This window comes from Conger conger, chromosome 14 (genome assembly GCF_963514075.1).
Source record: "Conger conger chromosome 14, fConCon1.1, whole genome shotgun sequence".
Taxonomy (NCBI): domain Eukaryota; kingdom Metazoa; phylum Chordata; class Actinopteri; order Anguilliformes; family Congridae; genus Conger; species Conger conger.
The window spans coordinates 28,340,574-28,356,016 of record NC_083773.1 but is presented as its reverse complement, the minus strand read 5'-3'; the positions used below and the strand labels follow the sequence as shown (position 1 = coordinate 28,356,016).

The window sequence follows — 15,443 nt, the reverse complement described above, 5'->3', positions numbered from 1 at the left end:
CCCACACCGCCCCGTTGGGTGCGCGCGTTTTTTGGCGAGATGCGCGAGCGCTCCGGCATGGCTTTGTGGCTCCGCTATTACTGGATATCCTGAGAGGAAGGAAGGAGAGGAGGAGGGATGCAGTGTGGGGGAGGGGGGTCCCACAGCGCTGAGGTTCACACAACAGCGGCCGAGGGAACGGCGAAAGAGGGAGAGATCCAGCGGAAGGGTAAAGAGAGCAGGCCAAGTCCCAGTTAGCGCAGCAGCGCTTCAGTAGCATCGGCCCAGTTAGCGCGGCAGCGCTTCAGTAGCATCGGCCCAGTTAGCGCAGTAGCGCTTCAGTAGCATCGGCCCAGTTAGCGCAGTAGCGCTTCAGTAGCATCGGCCCAGTTAGCGCAGTAGCGCTTCAGTAGCATCGGCCCAATTAGCGCAGTAGCGCTTCAGTAGCATCGGCCCAGTTAGCGCGGCAGCGCTTCAGTAGCATCGGCCCAGTTAGCGCAGTAGCGCTTCAGTAGCATCGGCCCAGTTAGCGCAGTAGCGCTTCAGTAGCATCGGCCCAGTTAGCGCAGTAGCGCTTCAGTAGCATCGGCCCAATTAGCGCAGTAGCGCTTCAGTAGCATCGGCCCAGTTAGCGCAGTAGCGCTTCAGTAGCATCGGCCCAGTTAGCGCAGTAGCTCCTCAGTAGCATCGGCCCAGTTAGCGCAGTAGCGCTTCAGTAGCATCGGCCCAGCTAACACCACCCTTTCAAAAGGGTCCGGGAACTCTCCCACTATGTTGGCAGATAAGATTATGAATAGAACAGTCTACATACATTGGTTGTTCCAAACGAGTTGTGTTGCAGAATTGTCCCAGCCATGTCACAGAGAATCAAAATTCACGTTGTTTGTCCATAACAAAACTGAAACTGAAACTGAATAATGCTATTCCTGTAGTGCACATTCTGAATTAAAGTAAGACTTTCATCCAGAAACCTGGACAAATTTCTGCATCAAGAATTGATACGTTACTGTATGTCCCATTTACAGTATTATCAGCAGCAATTGAAATGAAACAATGTACTGACATGCATTTCTATTACAGTTCAGTTTGGTCAATGATGAAGTTTGTTGTTTTTGAGTAATTTTGAGTTATTATTTTGTGTAATACATCAATTAAACCAGTGGAATTCATCGAAATAACATGCAGATCCGCTAAATTTGTCTCCTGGCCTCTCAGCTGTGCGGAACGACAGGAACAAGAAGAAGAAGGAGGTGAAGGAGGAGGTGATTCCCCCGGAGAGCTACGAGCTGAGCAGCGAGTTGGAGGAGCTGGTCAACAAAGTGAGCAAAGCGCACCAGGAGACCTGTCCGTCACTCTGCCAGCTGGGGAAATACACCACCGTGAGTCATAGTCTGCCCTGCGGCTTCACCACTACCTAGAAACGTGCACACACACACGCAAATAAACACACATACTCACAAGTGGCATTGGACCCCTCTCTCTCTCTCTCTCTCAGAACTCCAGCGCAGACCACCGTGTGCAGTTGGACCTGGGTCTCTGGGACAAGTTCAGCGAGCTGTCCACCAAGTGCATCATCAAGATCGTGGAGTTCGCTAAGCGCCTCCCGGGATTCACCTCGCTCACTATTGCTGACCAGATCACCCTGCTCAAGTCTGCCTGCTTGGACATTCTGGTACCTTTGCCCCTCTTCTCTCTTCCCTCTAGCCCTCCCTGTCTGACACCCTGGGTGCTTCCCAATACAAAATAAAAGTATCCTCCTTTCCTCCGCTCATCTCCAGACCCCATACTTCCAGATAGGAGAGGGAGACGAGCGGAGGAAAGGAGGATACATTTTTTCGAGTATTGGGACGCATCTTTACCCAATTACGTCGGCGCTTCATCTGAGCCAACACTGACACCCAGTGGAGAGCTGTGATATTACATCCCCGTTTTATTCCTCTCTCCGGTTTTCTAAAAACGATGGCACGTGATCCAAGGAATCAATTTCCTTGTATTACAAGACCATTAATATTTTTATATTCGGTCGTCTTTTCACGTACCATTGCACTTCAACCTAACCCTGCTAAGAGCTCTCGCGTTCCCCTCAAATTAGTGGCAAACCGAAATGAGTTCAGTTTAATTAAATTCGCTTCATTTTATTTAACTGGCATGACAAGAACACCCTTGCGTTCCTAAAGCATACGTTGAGTCAATAGACCAGTAACAAATAGCTCATATATAAACTGAATTAATTATGAAACGAATACAATTTCACGCCTGTTTGACATATACGTGAAAATAGCCACGGGCCATAAATCGTCTTTATTTTATTTTTGTGTTATGGCAACAGGCACAAACAGTGTTGCTAAAGCCAGAGGGGAGCCACATTCCCAATCTCCCCAGAGAATTAGCTCTGCTCTCTCTGTCTCCAAATAAAATTCAAATTGTGTTTTACCGAGACAACTTTACGGGGCAAGAAGTATTAAACAACCACGTTATAATATTTTGATATTGAGGTTTACAGACGCTTGATTTATCTCTGTGGTAAACGTAAAGAGGATTGTGTGGCAATTTACAAATAGGCCTATGCAAAATGACAAGATTCACATTTCAGAATAGCCATAGTATAAATGTCTACAAACATAAAAATATACATGTATATTGGCTAACAGCACAATATTTATAGGAAGTCATAGTGCGTGTAAGGAAATACAAATGTTTCCACCTTAAACATTTCCACAAGGATCACAGTCACTGAAATAAAACGTAGAATAAAAAAAAGAAAGACTATTGTTGACATATCTTGTTGCCACTGCACATTCCAAATGCCAAGAATCAAAACAGCATCATAATTGTGACAAGGATAAAATAAATAATAAAAACAAGTCTTGTGTGTCCCATGTGAACTCTCTGAGCACTTCATTGGGTATTTTTTAGACTTATTTTTCAGTCTTACTGGTCATCTGCTGCTGAATCTAATCCACTTTGATGTGTTGTGTGTTCAGAGATGCTGTTCTGCATACCACACTGTTGTAATGTGTGGTTATTTGCGTTACTGTCACCTTCCTGTCAGCTTGATATATATCTGGCCCTTCTCCTCTGACCTCTGTCATTAACATTGCTGCTCACTTTTTTAGTTTTCCCAGCATTTTCAGCAGTTCAGCTCTGTAGTTTCTGAGATACTCAAACCACCTTAGCACCAACAATCATTCCACGATCAAAATCATATTTCTTTGGTCTTAACAACAACTGAACAAGAGGCATGCACCATGTCTGCATGCTTTTATGCATTGAGATGCTGCCACACGATTGGCTGGATTAGATATTTACATTAACAAGCTGGTACTGGTCTACCTAATAAAGTGTGCACTGAGTGTATATCTGGTGTTTGTTCCAACCAATCATTCCAGTTTTAGTTTCTAAATAGATCTATGACATGTTGTGGTCCACTCCTGTTCCGGATTACAGTTAAACGTTTTCACCTAGGATGCATGTGCAATCTGCATCTGAAGCTCATTATGTTGTCACAAATGTCATGTCAAATAATCATGTGGTGTAATTAAAGATTAAGAGCGGAAGTTGGAATGAACTTCTGACACTGATCAGCCCTAGTGTACAACAGGTCATTAGAATCTATTGTATATGCTTAACAGTAAAAACCTGTAATGTTGCATTTTCTTTTCCAACAATATGCCTAATTCTCTCTCTGTCTCTCTCTCTCCCTCCCTGATTCTGTCTCCCTCCCTCTCTCTCTCCTTCTCTGATTCTCTCTCCCTCCCTCTCTCTCGCTGTCTCTCTCCCTTATTCTGTCTCTCCCTCCCTCTCTCCCTGATTGTCTCTCCTTCCCTCTCTCCCTCTCTTTCTCTCCCTTCCTTCCTCTCTCTCTCTCTCTCTCTCTCTCTCTCTCTCTCTCTCTCCCTCTAGATGCTGCGGATCTGCACCCGTTACACCCCTGAGCAGGACACCATGACCTTCTCGGACGGTCTGACGCTCAACCGCACGCAGATGCACAACGCCGGCTTCGGCCCGCTCACCGACCTGGTGTTCGCCTTCGCCGGGCAGCTACTGCCTCTGGAGATGGACGACACGGAGACAGGGCTCCTCAGCGCCATCTGCCTCATCTGTGGAGGTACTGCAACCTGCGTCGCCTCTGTTTCAGTGTACCATAGCAATGTAGGTCAGTGGCGCAACTGTTGCCAGGCAACTTAATTGTGTGATTGGCACTGGCTGATATATTATCTGTACTGTTTATTTGGCTTTAAGACCTTTATAATCATGTATTATATATGTATTTATGATTAGGGTGTTTATTTTCTTTATTGCATACAGCTATGTTTTGTCTCCCTGCTGTATATGATAAGGTGTATCTTTCCCTTGTTGAATCTAGTTGGGCGTCTGTTAACAGGGATGCAATGCACTGATTGCATGTATTCCTGTAGTAACATTCTTTTTTCTCAGAAATTGACATGACTATATTTGGTCCCATGCCATTTTCTCCCATACCAGTCTGTGACTAGCTGCTTCTTCCTGTGACTGCATGTACTTGGATGACTTCATTGATTTCTATTTGTTTTCCTTGGTTGTGGATGTGATTATCGGTGAGAATTTTCTTCTTGTAACCGTGCTCGGTCGAGCGACTTGCTCTCCTGACCGTGTGCTCCTCTCCCCGCTCAGACCGCATGGACCTGGAGGAGCCGCAGCGCGTGGACCACCTGCAGGAGCCACTGCTGGAGGCCCTGAAGATCTACGCTCGGCGTCGGCGCCCCAACAAGCCCCACATGTTCCCCCGCATGCTGATGAAGGTCACTGACCTGCGCGGCATCAGCACCAAGGGTCAGTGTCCTCACAGCCTCACCGATCCTCACGCGATTGGCCGAAGGGAGATAGGGAGGGTTTCCGTTGGCAGATGTCCTCTTCGTTTAGTGCTGACTGTGGTCAGTCGGGGAATGGCCGCCCGAATGCAGAGCGAGGAGTAATAGTTTAACTACTTCCCAGGGGAGATGGGCTGCAAACTGTTTGTCTTAAAACACACTTTGACTACATTTAATGCTTTGTTTTGAATTTAAAATGTCCCATGTTCATAAGTTGCTTTCAATATTGCTTGTTCATTGTTGTTCTACAGTGAATGAATGCAAAATTTACAATTTACAATATTATTATTATTGTTTGTGTTGTTTTTGTTGTGTTGGTGTTGTTGTCTTTGTTGTTGTATTGTTGATTTTGTTCTGTTTTTGTCGTTTTTCTTGTTGTGTTGTTGTTGGTGTTGTTGTTTTTGTTGTGTTGTTGTTTTTGTTCTTTTGTATTTGTCGTTGATGTTGTTGTTGTTTTTGTGTTATTGTGTTGTTTTTTGTTGTTTTGTTGTTGGTGTTGTTATTTTTGTTGGTATGTTGTTGTTTTTGTTCTCGTGTATTTGTCATTGATGTTGTTGTTGTTTTTGTGTTATTGTTGTTCTGTTGTTGTTGGTGTTGTTTTTGTTGTGTTGTTTTTGTTCTCGTGTATTTGTCGTTGATGTTGTTGTTGTGTCTGCAGGGGCGGAGAGGGCCATCACTCTGAAGATGGAGATCCCAGGCCCCATGCCGCCACTCATCCGGGAGATGCTGGAGAACCCGGAGGCTTTCGAGGACAAGCCCGAGTCTGGGGACAGTGCCGCCGCGGCCGCCCCGCCCCCCGCCACAGTGACCCCTGAGAAGGAGGAGGAGGGCGGGGCCCCTGAGAGCGGCGGGGAGCCCAACTTGGACGACGATGATGACGACGATGATGATGACGGAGACGGCGAGGAAGAGCGGGGGGCGGACAGCGATGGGGAGGCCTGGGGGGCGGCACAGCTCGAGGGCGCGGGGGCCACCAAGAAGAACCAGGGGGGCCGGGCACAGTGATCAGCGCGGTTACCTGGAACTTCCTGTTCAAGCCCCTCTACCCATCCCCCTCCCCAAAAAAACCAGCACTGCTTATTCTCGGTGCCTGTCTCCCTCCCAATCTATTTCTCATTCTGTCGTAGTCCCAACCCCCAAAAAAGGACTGGGGGAGGGCGAGAACAGATGCCTGGCACAGACCGGGCTGAGAAACACATGACAGGAAACGAAATGAAAGCAACAAAAAAAAAAAGAAATCTCAAACTCGTGACAACAGGGCAAGGGAGGACAAATGCAGATGTTTTCAGACAAAAAAAAAAAAACAGCCTTTGCTGTCTTGTTCACATTACGAAAGAAAAGACAGGAAATGCCAAAGCGGAGAAGCATCAGCTTTGAGTTGAGGACTCCCGCTGAAGCACTCACTCAGCACCTCACAGGGCCCTCTCTGAGGTGCAATGTTTCAGGGAGCCACTAGGGGGTGAAAAAAAACAACATTTATTGAAAAAAAAAAAAAACCTGAACTTAAAATGGTAACCATGTGTTGTTGATGCTTTTGACAATTGATTTAATTAGCCATTATTTGACACTTTTTTTCAATTTTTTTGGTTTTATTATGGCATATGTACACACCCATATATATCTGTATACCTATTATACATGTCTCTTTTTTTTGCATATTCTTGCTTTAGTAATGTTTGTGTTTGAAGAGATTTCTAGGACCCAGGCACAGAGAGGGAACTCATGAATCTGAATCAGGAAATCATGAATCTCCTGCACACCCACCCTCTGACCCCTGGCTGTGGTTTTTGGGTACTTATAGTAGTCACAGTTTAAAATTTCTGCCAAACTCATGTCAACAAGCATGTCAACGACCCGTTCAAGGAACGAATGTGCATTAAACAGGAAACCAGTGTGAGTTTGCATCGTCTCATTGGCTGAATTTCGACGGAATGTGCAGCCAATCAGATGATGCTGTTGTGCCAAGACAAATTGGGTTTTTTTTTTACTTCTTTTTTTATCAATTGAAGTGTGGAAAAGCATGTTGCCACACCAGTTGCAGACTAGCTGCAGGCTCTGTGCCCTGCTGGTCTAGTCCGGCCAACAGAAGTTTCCCTTAACCACAGTCACCTTCACCTGTCCACCAGGTTTCCCACTGTACTCTAATGGCTTCCTTAAGGCCACCATTTTAAGTTTCTGCTGTTGGCTATAGCTTCTGCCCTGTCAAGGGTCTGCAGTGTTGGGCAGCATAGAAAATGGGAATGCAGCAGCTTCTGCATGCAGGACGAGGATGCTGGCTGTTGTTGGCGTACAGTGGTGTACAAAACATTGGGCAACCCTGGTCAAAAAGCTTTTTACAATTAATATCTCAGTGTACAGACGTGTACCTGGCTTCTAAATGGTACAAAGTTAAACATAACACATTTCTTCAAATTTTAAAGCAAGATTACTTTTTATTTAAAAAGTTTACAGTATCAAAATAATAAAAAAAAAGGAAAAAGGTTTGGGAACCCTGTCAGTTAGTACTTTGTCTTGCTCAGGGACACTTTGACACACCCAGTGTGGCCTGCGGGGGTCAGCACTGGTTCAGAAGGTGAGAGCAGTCGTCTTGGGCCATTCTATTTGAAATCTTTCTTGTTCTTCCAGACCTTGCCTTGACTTCAACTGTTCCATTCATTTTCAATTTTCTAATTATGGAAATAGGTAGTTTGAAACAATGAGAGTTTTTGTAACAAATAATAATCCATAGGGCCCTTTTCCTTTTTTATATCATTTATAAGCAGTCAAAATTAAATTAAATTAAATTAAAAGCAATCATGCTTTAATATTTGCAGAAAGCTCTCATGTTTAACTCTGTACCATTTAGAGTTCAGGTTTGCTTTCGATCACATACAAATTCATTGTAACAGACATTTAAACCTGGGGTGCCCAAATGTTTTCACCCCACTGTATGTGCTGTTCACTGTGTTAGAGAGACTGACACACAATCAAAGTCATCATGCATACTGCTGGGTTCTTATTTAAGTCAGAAGATTGTTGTTGTGTTTACCGCCAGTTTAGACCAGGGGACTCTTGCAAATCACAGACTCAGGGCTTCTCTGTAAGGACCAAACCCCCACAGCCCATGGGCATGCTGGGAAGGGCAATAACCCGGGTGCGCGGGTAGGTTCCACCACCTGCGTCACCATGGAAACCACAGGTAAATCTATGAAAAGGAGACAGCCATCTATGATTCTCTGTCTGAGTGGGCAATGCCAATATATGCACGTGTGACTGTGGGCACGTGTGTGTGTGAGTGAATGTGGGTGCGTGTGTGTATGGGTGTGTATGTGTGTGTGTGTGTGTGTGTATATGCAGCTGTGCACGCATCCTTTGTTCGATGAGTGTTACTACTAAGTAGAACAGTATGGATTAATGCCCTAATCCTCACACATTAGAAAAGCTCAGAAAATGGTGAACAACATAATTAATAATAGAGCATCACTAATTTGAAAAAAAAGACTCTGGTTTGAGCCGATGTGATATGGCCCTATGGCCCTTGTATTTGGTCTCTCTGTTTATCCATAGAACTGAGTAAAACCAGTCCCTCCATTCTGTTTATTTGGCAGGGATCAGTCTCTCAGTGGTAAGAGTGTTAGCACACAGGAAATACATTTTCACCTCAATGCCACGTAACAACCAAGATAGTCTACTGTCTGTTGGGTAAATAATGCGAGATGGGGAGTAAAGGTTCTGGAATAACATAAAATCTAAAACAAAATGATAATTAGCTTTGATAACAGCACCCCTACATAGCTATAAGGACATAAAGGAGCAGTGTTCCTTTGCTCCTGGATTCTTTTCCAAAGGGAGAAGCATAGTAATCTTCAATGAAAGCTATATTTAGCATAACATGTATACGACGTCTGGGTGTGTGAGTCTGTGTGTGTCTGTGTGTGTCTGCGTATGCTGCCTTTCAGACTTTGCAACAAATAACAAAAGAAAGAAATTGGAGCCGTGGCCATACTTCATATTTTTAGAGGGGAGCGTATTAGCAATACTAACATTTACAATGACTTAAGAATGCAGTAATAATTTGAAAGTGTTCAGAGATATGTTAATGTAGCCATGTAGCACAGTGCTGGAAAGCTCAGGAAGTCCAAGGAATCAAAGATTGTACAGGCTAAAACAAACCTATTCGAGAACTAGAGCACTCGGTAAAATTTAATTCGTTGTTTGATAACAGATATGCGTATGCAATTTATTTTAAAACAGGGATTTTATGGAATAAGCTCTTACGGTCTTTATAGCCTTTCGGTTGTCGCAGTGTTAATCAGTCCTGCACTGTAATGAACAAGCCGGATAGTTCACACTATAGTAGCCTGCAGATCCAGATCGCTGTTCACGAAAGAACTTAATCTGATAACTCGGAATGTGTTTGTTTTGTCCTTCATTTAGTTTTTTCTACGCTTTCATCGTTTTGTCGGTAGCCTATTCTCTTTGTAGTCAAAAGCTTACGGATATTTTGGGGGTCTTTAAAAAAAAGGGTTAGACTCGCTTTTGCGAATGTACCAGGCTTCCATTTAAAGATGTATTACTTAATGTTGGCGTTTTTTTATTTTATATATTACTGTATTATTATAATTATAATTATTATTGTTGTTATTATTGTAACTTTTTGTCTAAAAGTCAGATAGATTAGAACTGCAAATTCAGGGATTTCAAAAAAAAGCCTTTCTTCTGTGTTTGTTTGTTTCTAGAAAAACGTGAAGTCCCTAGTTTGTTGGTTTGATCATGAAATACACGGTATTGTGTTGTTGCTTGTGTTCTCTAAACTCTGGCTCGTTTTTGTATGTTTCTTATGTGCCTTTGTATTCCTCTGGCAGCATTGGTGTCTGTTTGTACAGAGCTGATATGTGCCAGCAATGGACTGATGTTATCTCTCACAGCAATTACAGTCAAATATGCAAATTGTAATAATGCTACTGTTCGGATTTCTTCCGTTTATCCACTCTGTTCACACCAAACCAAAAATCTGACGGTTGTGTTCTCTCCGGAAGCTGATGTCCCTCCCCTTTTCCCCTTGGACATTTTACCAATGTTATGATTTTATAAAGAAATGTTTCACTGAAAATGCCTTTCTTTTTCTGTTTTTACAAATGTAATCAGTGTGAAATCAAATCTGATTTGAGTAAAAAAGAAAAATCCCATATTTAAAAACATAAACTGGTATTAGCACTGAACATTCTAATGGGTGCGTTGTAGCGGAAGCAGTTCGATTTGGGTTCGTTTGTAAGATTCATTCACATGTCGTCCAGATGTCTTTAACCTGAAATAATGATTTTGCCCTGATTATTTTCTCTTTCCTAGCAGGATTCCTTATAAAGCAAACCTCAGATATATAAATATATATTATTTCATTTAATTTTAATTCATAAAATTATTTTTGTATTATACTTTTTTTTTACAGAAAGCGTCGTCTGTAGTCACAATGTGCCTCTAGAGGGCGACATTGTAACACGGACAGGATTGTCGACTGCTGCGCTTCTCCGAGCGATTTGGGGCACACGATTCCCTCGCATAATATGCTGTGAGCCACTGTACAAGATTGATTGCTTAATTTACCTGATGCTGAAATCTTCACGGAGATACATATCACCAACTGCGGAGTTGTTGCTACGAAATATAACTGACCCACATGCAAAGCCCCCATAATGAATGCTACTTTACGTCCTAATGTTTATATTATTGGATTAGCGTTCTTGAATGAATTGTGAATCTTAAATTAGGGCGGCCCAGGGACTGTGAGAATTATCCGAGTGCCTGCACTTCTTCAGTGCTGCATTTCTTCAGTGTTGGTCGCCATTTTAAAGAGAATAAATGAAGCCTATTCTTCTGAGAGTAAATCAAATACATGCTTCACCCCAATAGCCCATGAGACTGGAACATACAAGTCTTTTTTTTCTTCTGACCCTAAACTGCAGTTTTACTCATTAGGCTTTAACATTATGCATTATGCATTTCACAAGAAGCCCTCTCAAGGCATATTTACAGTCTTAGCTAACATAATTTAGTATCTTTATAAATCATTCATAGGCAAATGTCATGCTTTATGAAGATGGCAGGTATGTGAAATGCCATTTGCAAATGTAGCATAACAGCTAGGTCACGTGATGAAAGGTCAACCCTATGACCAGATTTTCTGCAAACCTGCATATAAATGATTTATGAAGCTGTTATGCTGTAGTAATAAATGTGTTATACCTGCCTCATGGAGATGCAGCTTGTGCAGGGTAAGATCCAGTGGGTTTTATGATTTATGACGATGCCAAAATCTAAGTCTAGATCTAAAATGTTCATATTTGCATTAAAACATCTTGCCACTCTTGCTGGGTGGTAGAATTTTTAGGATTCACTTAAACACAAAGTGTGTGAGTGAGTGAGTGAGTGAGTGAGTGAGCGAGTAAGTGAGTGAGTCAGTGACAGTGTGACTGAGTGAGTGACTGAGTGAGAGTGAGTAAGTGAGTGAGTGTGTGTGAGTGAGTGAGTGACTGACTGAGTGAGAGAGTGAGTGTGTGAGTGAGTGAGTGTGTGAGTGAGTGAGTGAGTGAGTGTGTGAGTAAGTGAGCAAGTCAGTGACAGTGTGACTGAGTGAGTGACTGAGTGAGTGAGTGTGTAAGTGAGTGAGTGTGAGAGAGAGCGTGTGTGAGTGTGAGAGAGTTGATGAGTTTGTGGGTATATAATAAAGCTGAAGCAATTAACATTTTCCAACCATCGTTTCTGACCTTGATGACTTAGCATTAGCATTGTTCATTGCCTAAACTTGTATGTATGTGCTTATGTAAATCGTTCTGAATAAGAGCATCTGCTAAATGCCTAAATGCAAAACTGTAAATACTAATCAGTCCCACAAATCAACTTTGATAGCTAACTAATTTTAGGTAAAAAATTTATCAGCCTTTTTAATGTCAAATTTTAACATTTAAATACATAATGGAGTCACTGTTATCTAGAGAAAGGAAAGTGGGATAATATCATCAACATCTGGGTCATTAAATCTGCTATTTACATGAACATCTTGGTTATAACTTAGATGCAGAGGGAAACGTGACCATAAAAACAAAGTGCACTGTCTGCATTGTAAACAGAGCTTTCTGTATAAGGGTAGCGTGACTAGTTTACAGTATCACCTGCAACCAAAGCAAACTTTCCACTCATACACAGGCCCACCTCTGCACAGCCCCACTCTTACACAACCCCACTCCTACACAACCCCATTCTTATACAGCCCCATACTTATACAACCCCACTCCTACACAACCCCATTCTGATACAGCCCCACTCTTACACAACCCCACTCGTATACAGTTCCACTCGTATACTGTTCCTCTTGTACACAGTTCCACTTGTATACAGTTCCACTTGTACACAGTTCCACTCGGATACAGTTCCATTCGTGCTTCATTCTCTGCAGCCAGTAGGGAGTGTAGGCAAGCATGCATTCTTCTCCAGAGTATGTGAAGTTGCTTCCTTGCACAGACACGAGTCAGAGGAAGACACTTTGTGCACAGCTTTTAGGGGGAGGCCACCAGTTCCTCATCAGCCATCAGCGGGTATTGAGATACAGTTAATGAGATACAGATCCCCGCCAATTAAACCCGCTTCAACCTTAGAGCATTTACTATACAGAGATAGTTACACCAATAGAAACCAATGGGTAAAAAAATCCACCACACAGGGCTGCAGTTTCACTCACTGCTCATGCTCATTTGTGTCCTTGGTCACATGTCTAGTCACATGTACATTGAAGGAAACAGGGTAAATCAGAAAGCTTTATTGTCATTGCACAACAACAGTACAACGAGATTTGGTGTGCAGCACCTAAAACGATACATGCATACACACAGTACACACACTACACACCCTACACATTCATGCACCCACATACTACACACATTACACACTCACGCCGTGGAGTTGGCTGTCCATTTGAGGTCCTCAGTGATGTGGGTCCCCAAGAACTTAAAGCAGGAGACCCTCTTCACTTCCTCTCCCTTGATGGTTAGGGGAGAAAGGAAATTGCGTGCCTCAGTAGATTAACCAATTAAAAATGCTTTGACAGTTGCCAAACGAAGGCACAAAAATTTTACATCAGAGCATTTTTTGGGAAATAAAAACATCTATGTACATCTTTTTGCTGTGGCTATCAATCTATATGTATCACTAGGGGACAACTCCAGATCCATTAGCAAAAACAATAGCATGAAAGCTGGACCCTTGTCTTCAACTCTAGCCAACGTTACCACCAATTAGGATGATACATCACCGTCCAGGTCTAGTTGGCACTACCATGGGGCCCATCCACTCACTAGCAGTGCCTTAAGAAGATGAGCTGCCCAGGAAACAATGAATCTAACAAGTAACATTGTTTTGTATACGTGCATACAAAGTACTGAAACAGGGCTGTGGATATGGGCATGGCACAGGGGATAGCCCCGTCACCTCACAGCAAGAAGGTCCTGGGTTTGAATCCTGACCCTGACCTTGTGGGGCGACATGGCTCAGGCAGTAAGAGCAGTCGCCTGGCAGTCGGAGGGTTGCTGGTTCGATCCCCCGCCCGGGCTGTGTCGAAGTGTCCCTGAGCAAGACACCTAACCCCCAAATGCTCCTGACGAGCTGGTCGGCGCCTTGCATGGCAGCCAATCACCGTTGGTGTGTGTGTGTGAGTGTGTGTATGAATGGGTGAATGAGAAGCATCAATTGTACAGCGCTTTGGATAAAGGTGCTATATAAATGCCAACCGTTTACCATTTTTCTGTGTGGAGTTTCCACGTTTCAATTAACACGGCATCGCTGGAAATGAGCATGTGTGCTCAGTCAACCTGGCTAAATACATAAAAATCGAAATATATATTTTCAGGTAATAAAATATTGCTTCGTAAATAAAAACAGATTCTGTGCAATTGCCTTTGAATGAAATAAAATAAGTTTCCCATTTTGACTGTACAATATAGTATTAATTACCTGTATTGTTTATTTTATACAGTTGTCTTACCTCAGCTTAATCAAGGATGTTAATAATTATACAGTGGCCTGCATTTATGTGTAAATTTGTCTTAAAATATGGTATCGTCTTCATCTAAGTGCCAATAATGAACAAACACAATATGTTTTAACTAATATTACGTAAATTATTATATTGCAGCTTTTGGAATGGTCCAGCCCAGCACTTAACCCAATAGAGATGCTGTGGAATTATCTGCAGAGCTGTTCACACCAGACATCCTAAGAATATGGCTGAGCTGAAGCAGTTCTGTAAGGAAGAATGGTTCAGAATTCCTCCTGAACATTCTACAGGTCTGATCTACAGCTACCGGAAGCAATTGAAATAATTAATTGTTAAATGTAATTTTAAAATTCCCGCATTTTTCTCACCTATTTGGAAGCCTTCTTGTTATATATTTAAGCAACCTACTCTCCGATGTTGCACTGACCAGCGAGCCTCCCTATCTCAGCAACGCTACAGGCAAGAGCTAACGTCAACTGCACGATAGGTCTTTCACTTTTCACTGATAAAAACTAATAGCCTGCGGGCGTCGGGAAATATCAATAGGTAGTCTATGGTCTGTACGCATAACGCGCTGATGCTCTCCTGCTTGTCGCTCTGAGCACAAAATTAATGTTTTTTATGTCGCCATGGTACGTTTTACTACAAGTATGGGCAGCTGTTCACACCTCTGGACAAAATGACAGCACTCTTAAATCTTCCCTCTCTCACCTTTTTAGCCCAAGAAACTGTAAAGCAAATTTGACAGACTTGACGTTAATAAGCAAATGTTCAATAAAATAAATAATAACTCTGTTGGTTCATGTTTACCCCCGTTTCATAAATATGCATAGAAAAATAATACTGTAGCCTATGTCTTGACTGCACTTGGTCTTAAATGCTTGAACATACGCATCCAGACCACATTTTGCTAACATGGCCATTTTTTATAAATTGTGAGAAAACTGCAATAAAAGATGACGGGATATTGCTAATTAAATGATTGCAATAATTAACTTTCATTGAATAGAGATCGATAAAGCGTAGCAAAGATTAAAAGGAGGCCCATATATTATATGGCATTTTACAGGATCGCATTAAATCGTGTTTTCAACCCGAGAAAGACGTGTTGCCATGGGAACACAAGAGCCAGCATGTTGGTCGGGAGGTTTTAAAGAGGCTGCCTAGAATTTTTTATTCATTCATTTTATGTGTTGCTGTTTTTATATTTAATCTTAGCAGAGAAAGGGAAAGAAGGAAATAGAGAGAGAGAGAGAGAGAGAGAGAGAGAGAGAGAGAGAGATGTTGTGCTAGTATGTTGTATCTCCCCATTCATTGATCTTTATTGATATTTATTTAAAACAGGACAAGTCATTCAGAAAGAAATATCAGAGAAGAGTATTCTGACCCCAGATCTTTTATGTTTCCTTCTCATGTGTATTAACCTCCATGTACAATCTACATGTTAATACATAAATGGTTAAACATACCACTTAGCACTGTACGCAATTATAAAAAAGGTACATTGTCCCTACGGATGGAGAGGAAGATACTGAGGGAAGCCATAAAGAACCGAAGCATTGCAATTCAAGAATTGTAGAGATTGGTTG

At 42.5% G+C, this 15,443-nt stretch overlaps 1 protein-coding gene across 2 annotated transcripts in view; it reads left to right on the top strand.

Moving 5' to 3' along the window:
* Positions 1-9,921, top strand: part of LOC133109802 (retinoic acid receptor gamma-A) — a 55,598-nt gene extending 45,677 nt beyond the window's left edge. For both annotated transcript variants that reach the window (XM_061219412.1, XM_061219413.1), the window contains 5 exons: positions 1,195-1,358; positions 1,475-1,651; positions 3,883-4,087; positions 4,633-4,791; positions 5,488-9,921. In XM_061219412.1, the coding sequence (XP_061075396.1) occupies positions 1,195-1,358; positions 1,475-1,651; positions 3,883-4,087; positions 4,633-4,791; positions 5,488-5,834 (1,052 nt within the window). In that variant the 3' untranslated portion in view covers positions 5,835-9,921. The remainder of the gene's footprint in view (positions 1-1,194; positions 1,359-1,474; positions 1,652-3,882; positions 4,088-4,632; positions 4,792-5,487) is intronic.
* Positions 9,922-15,443: the final 5,522 nt, after the last annotated feature.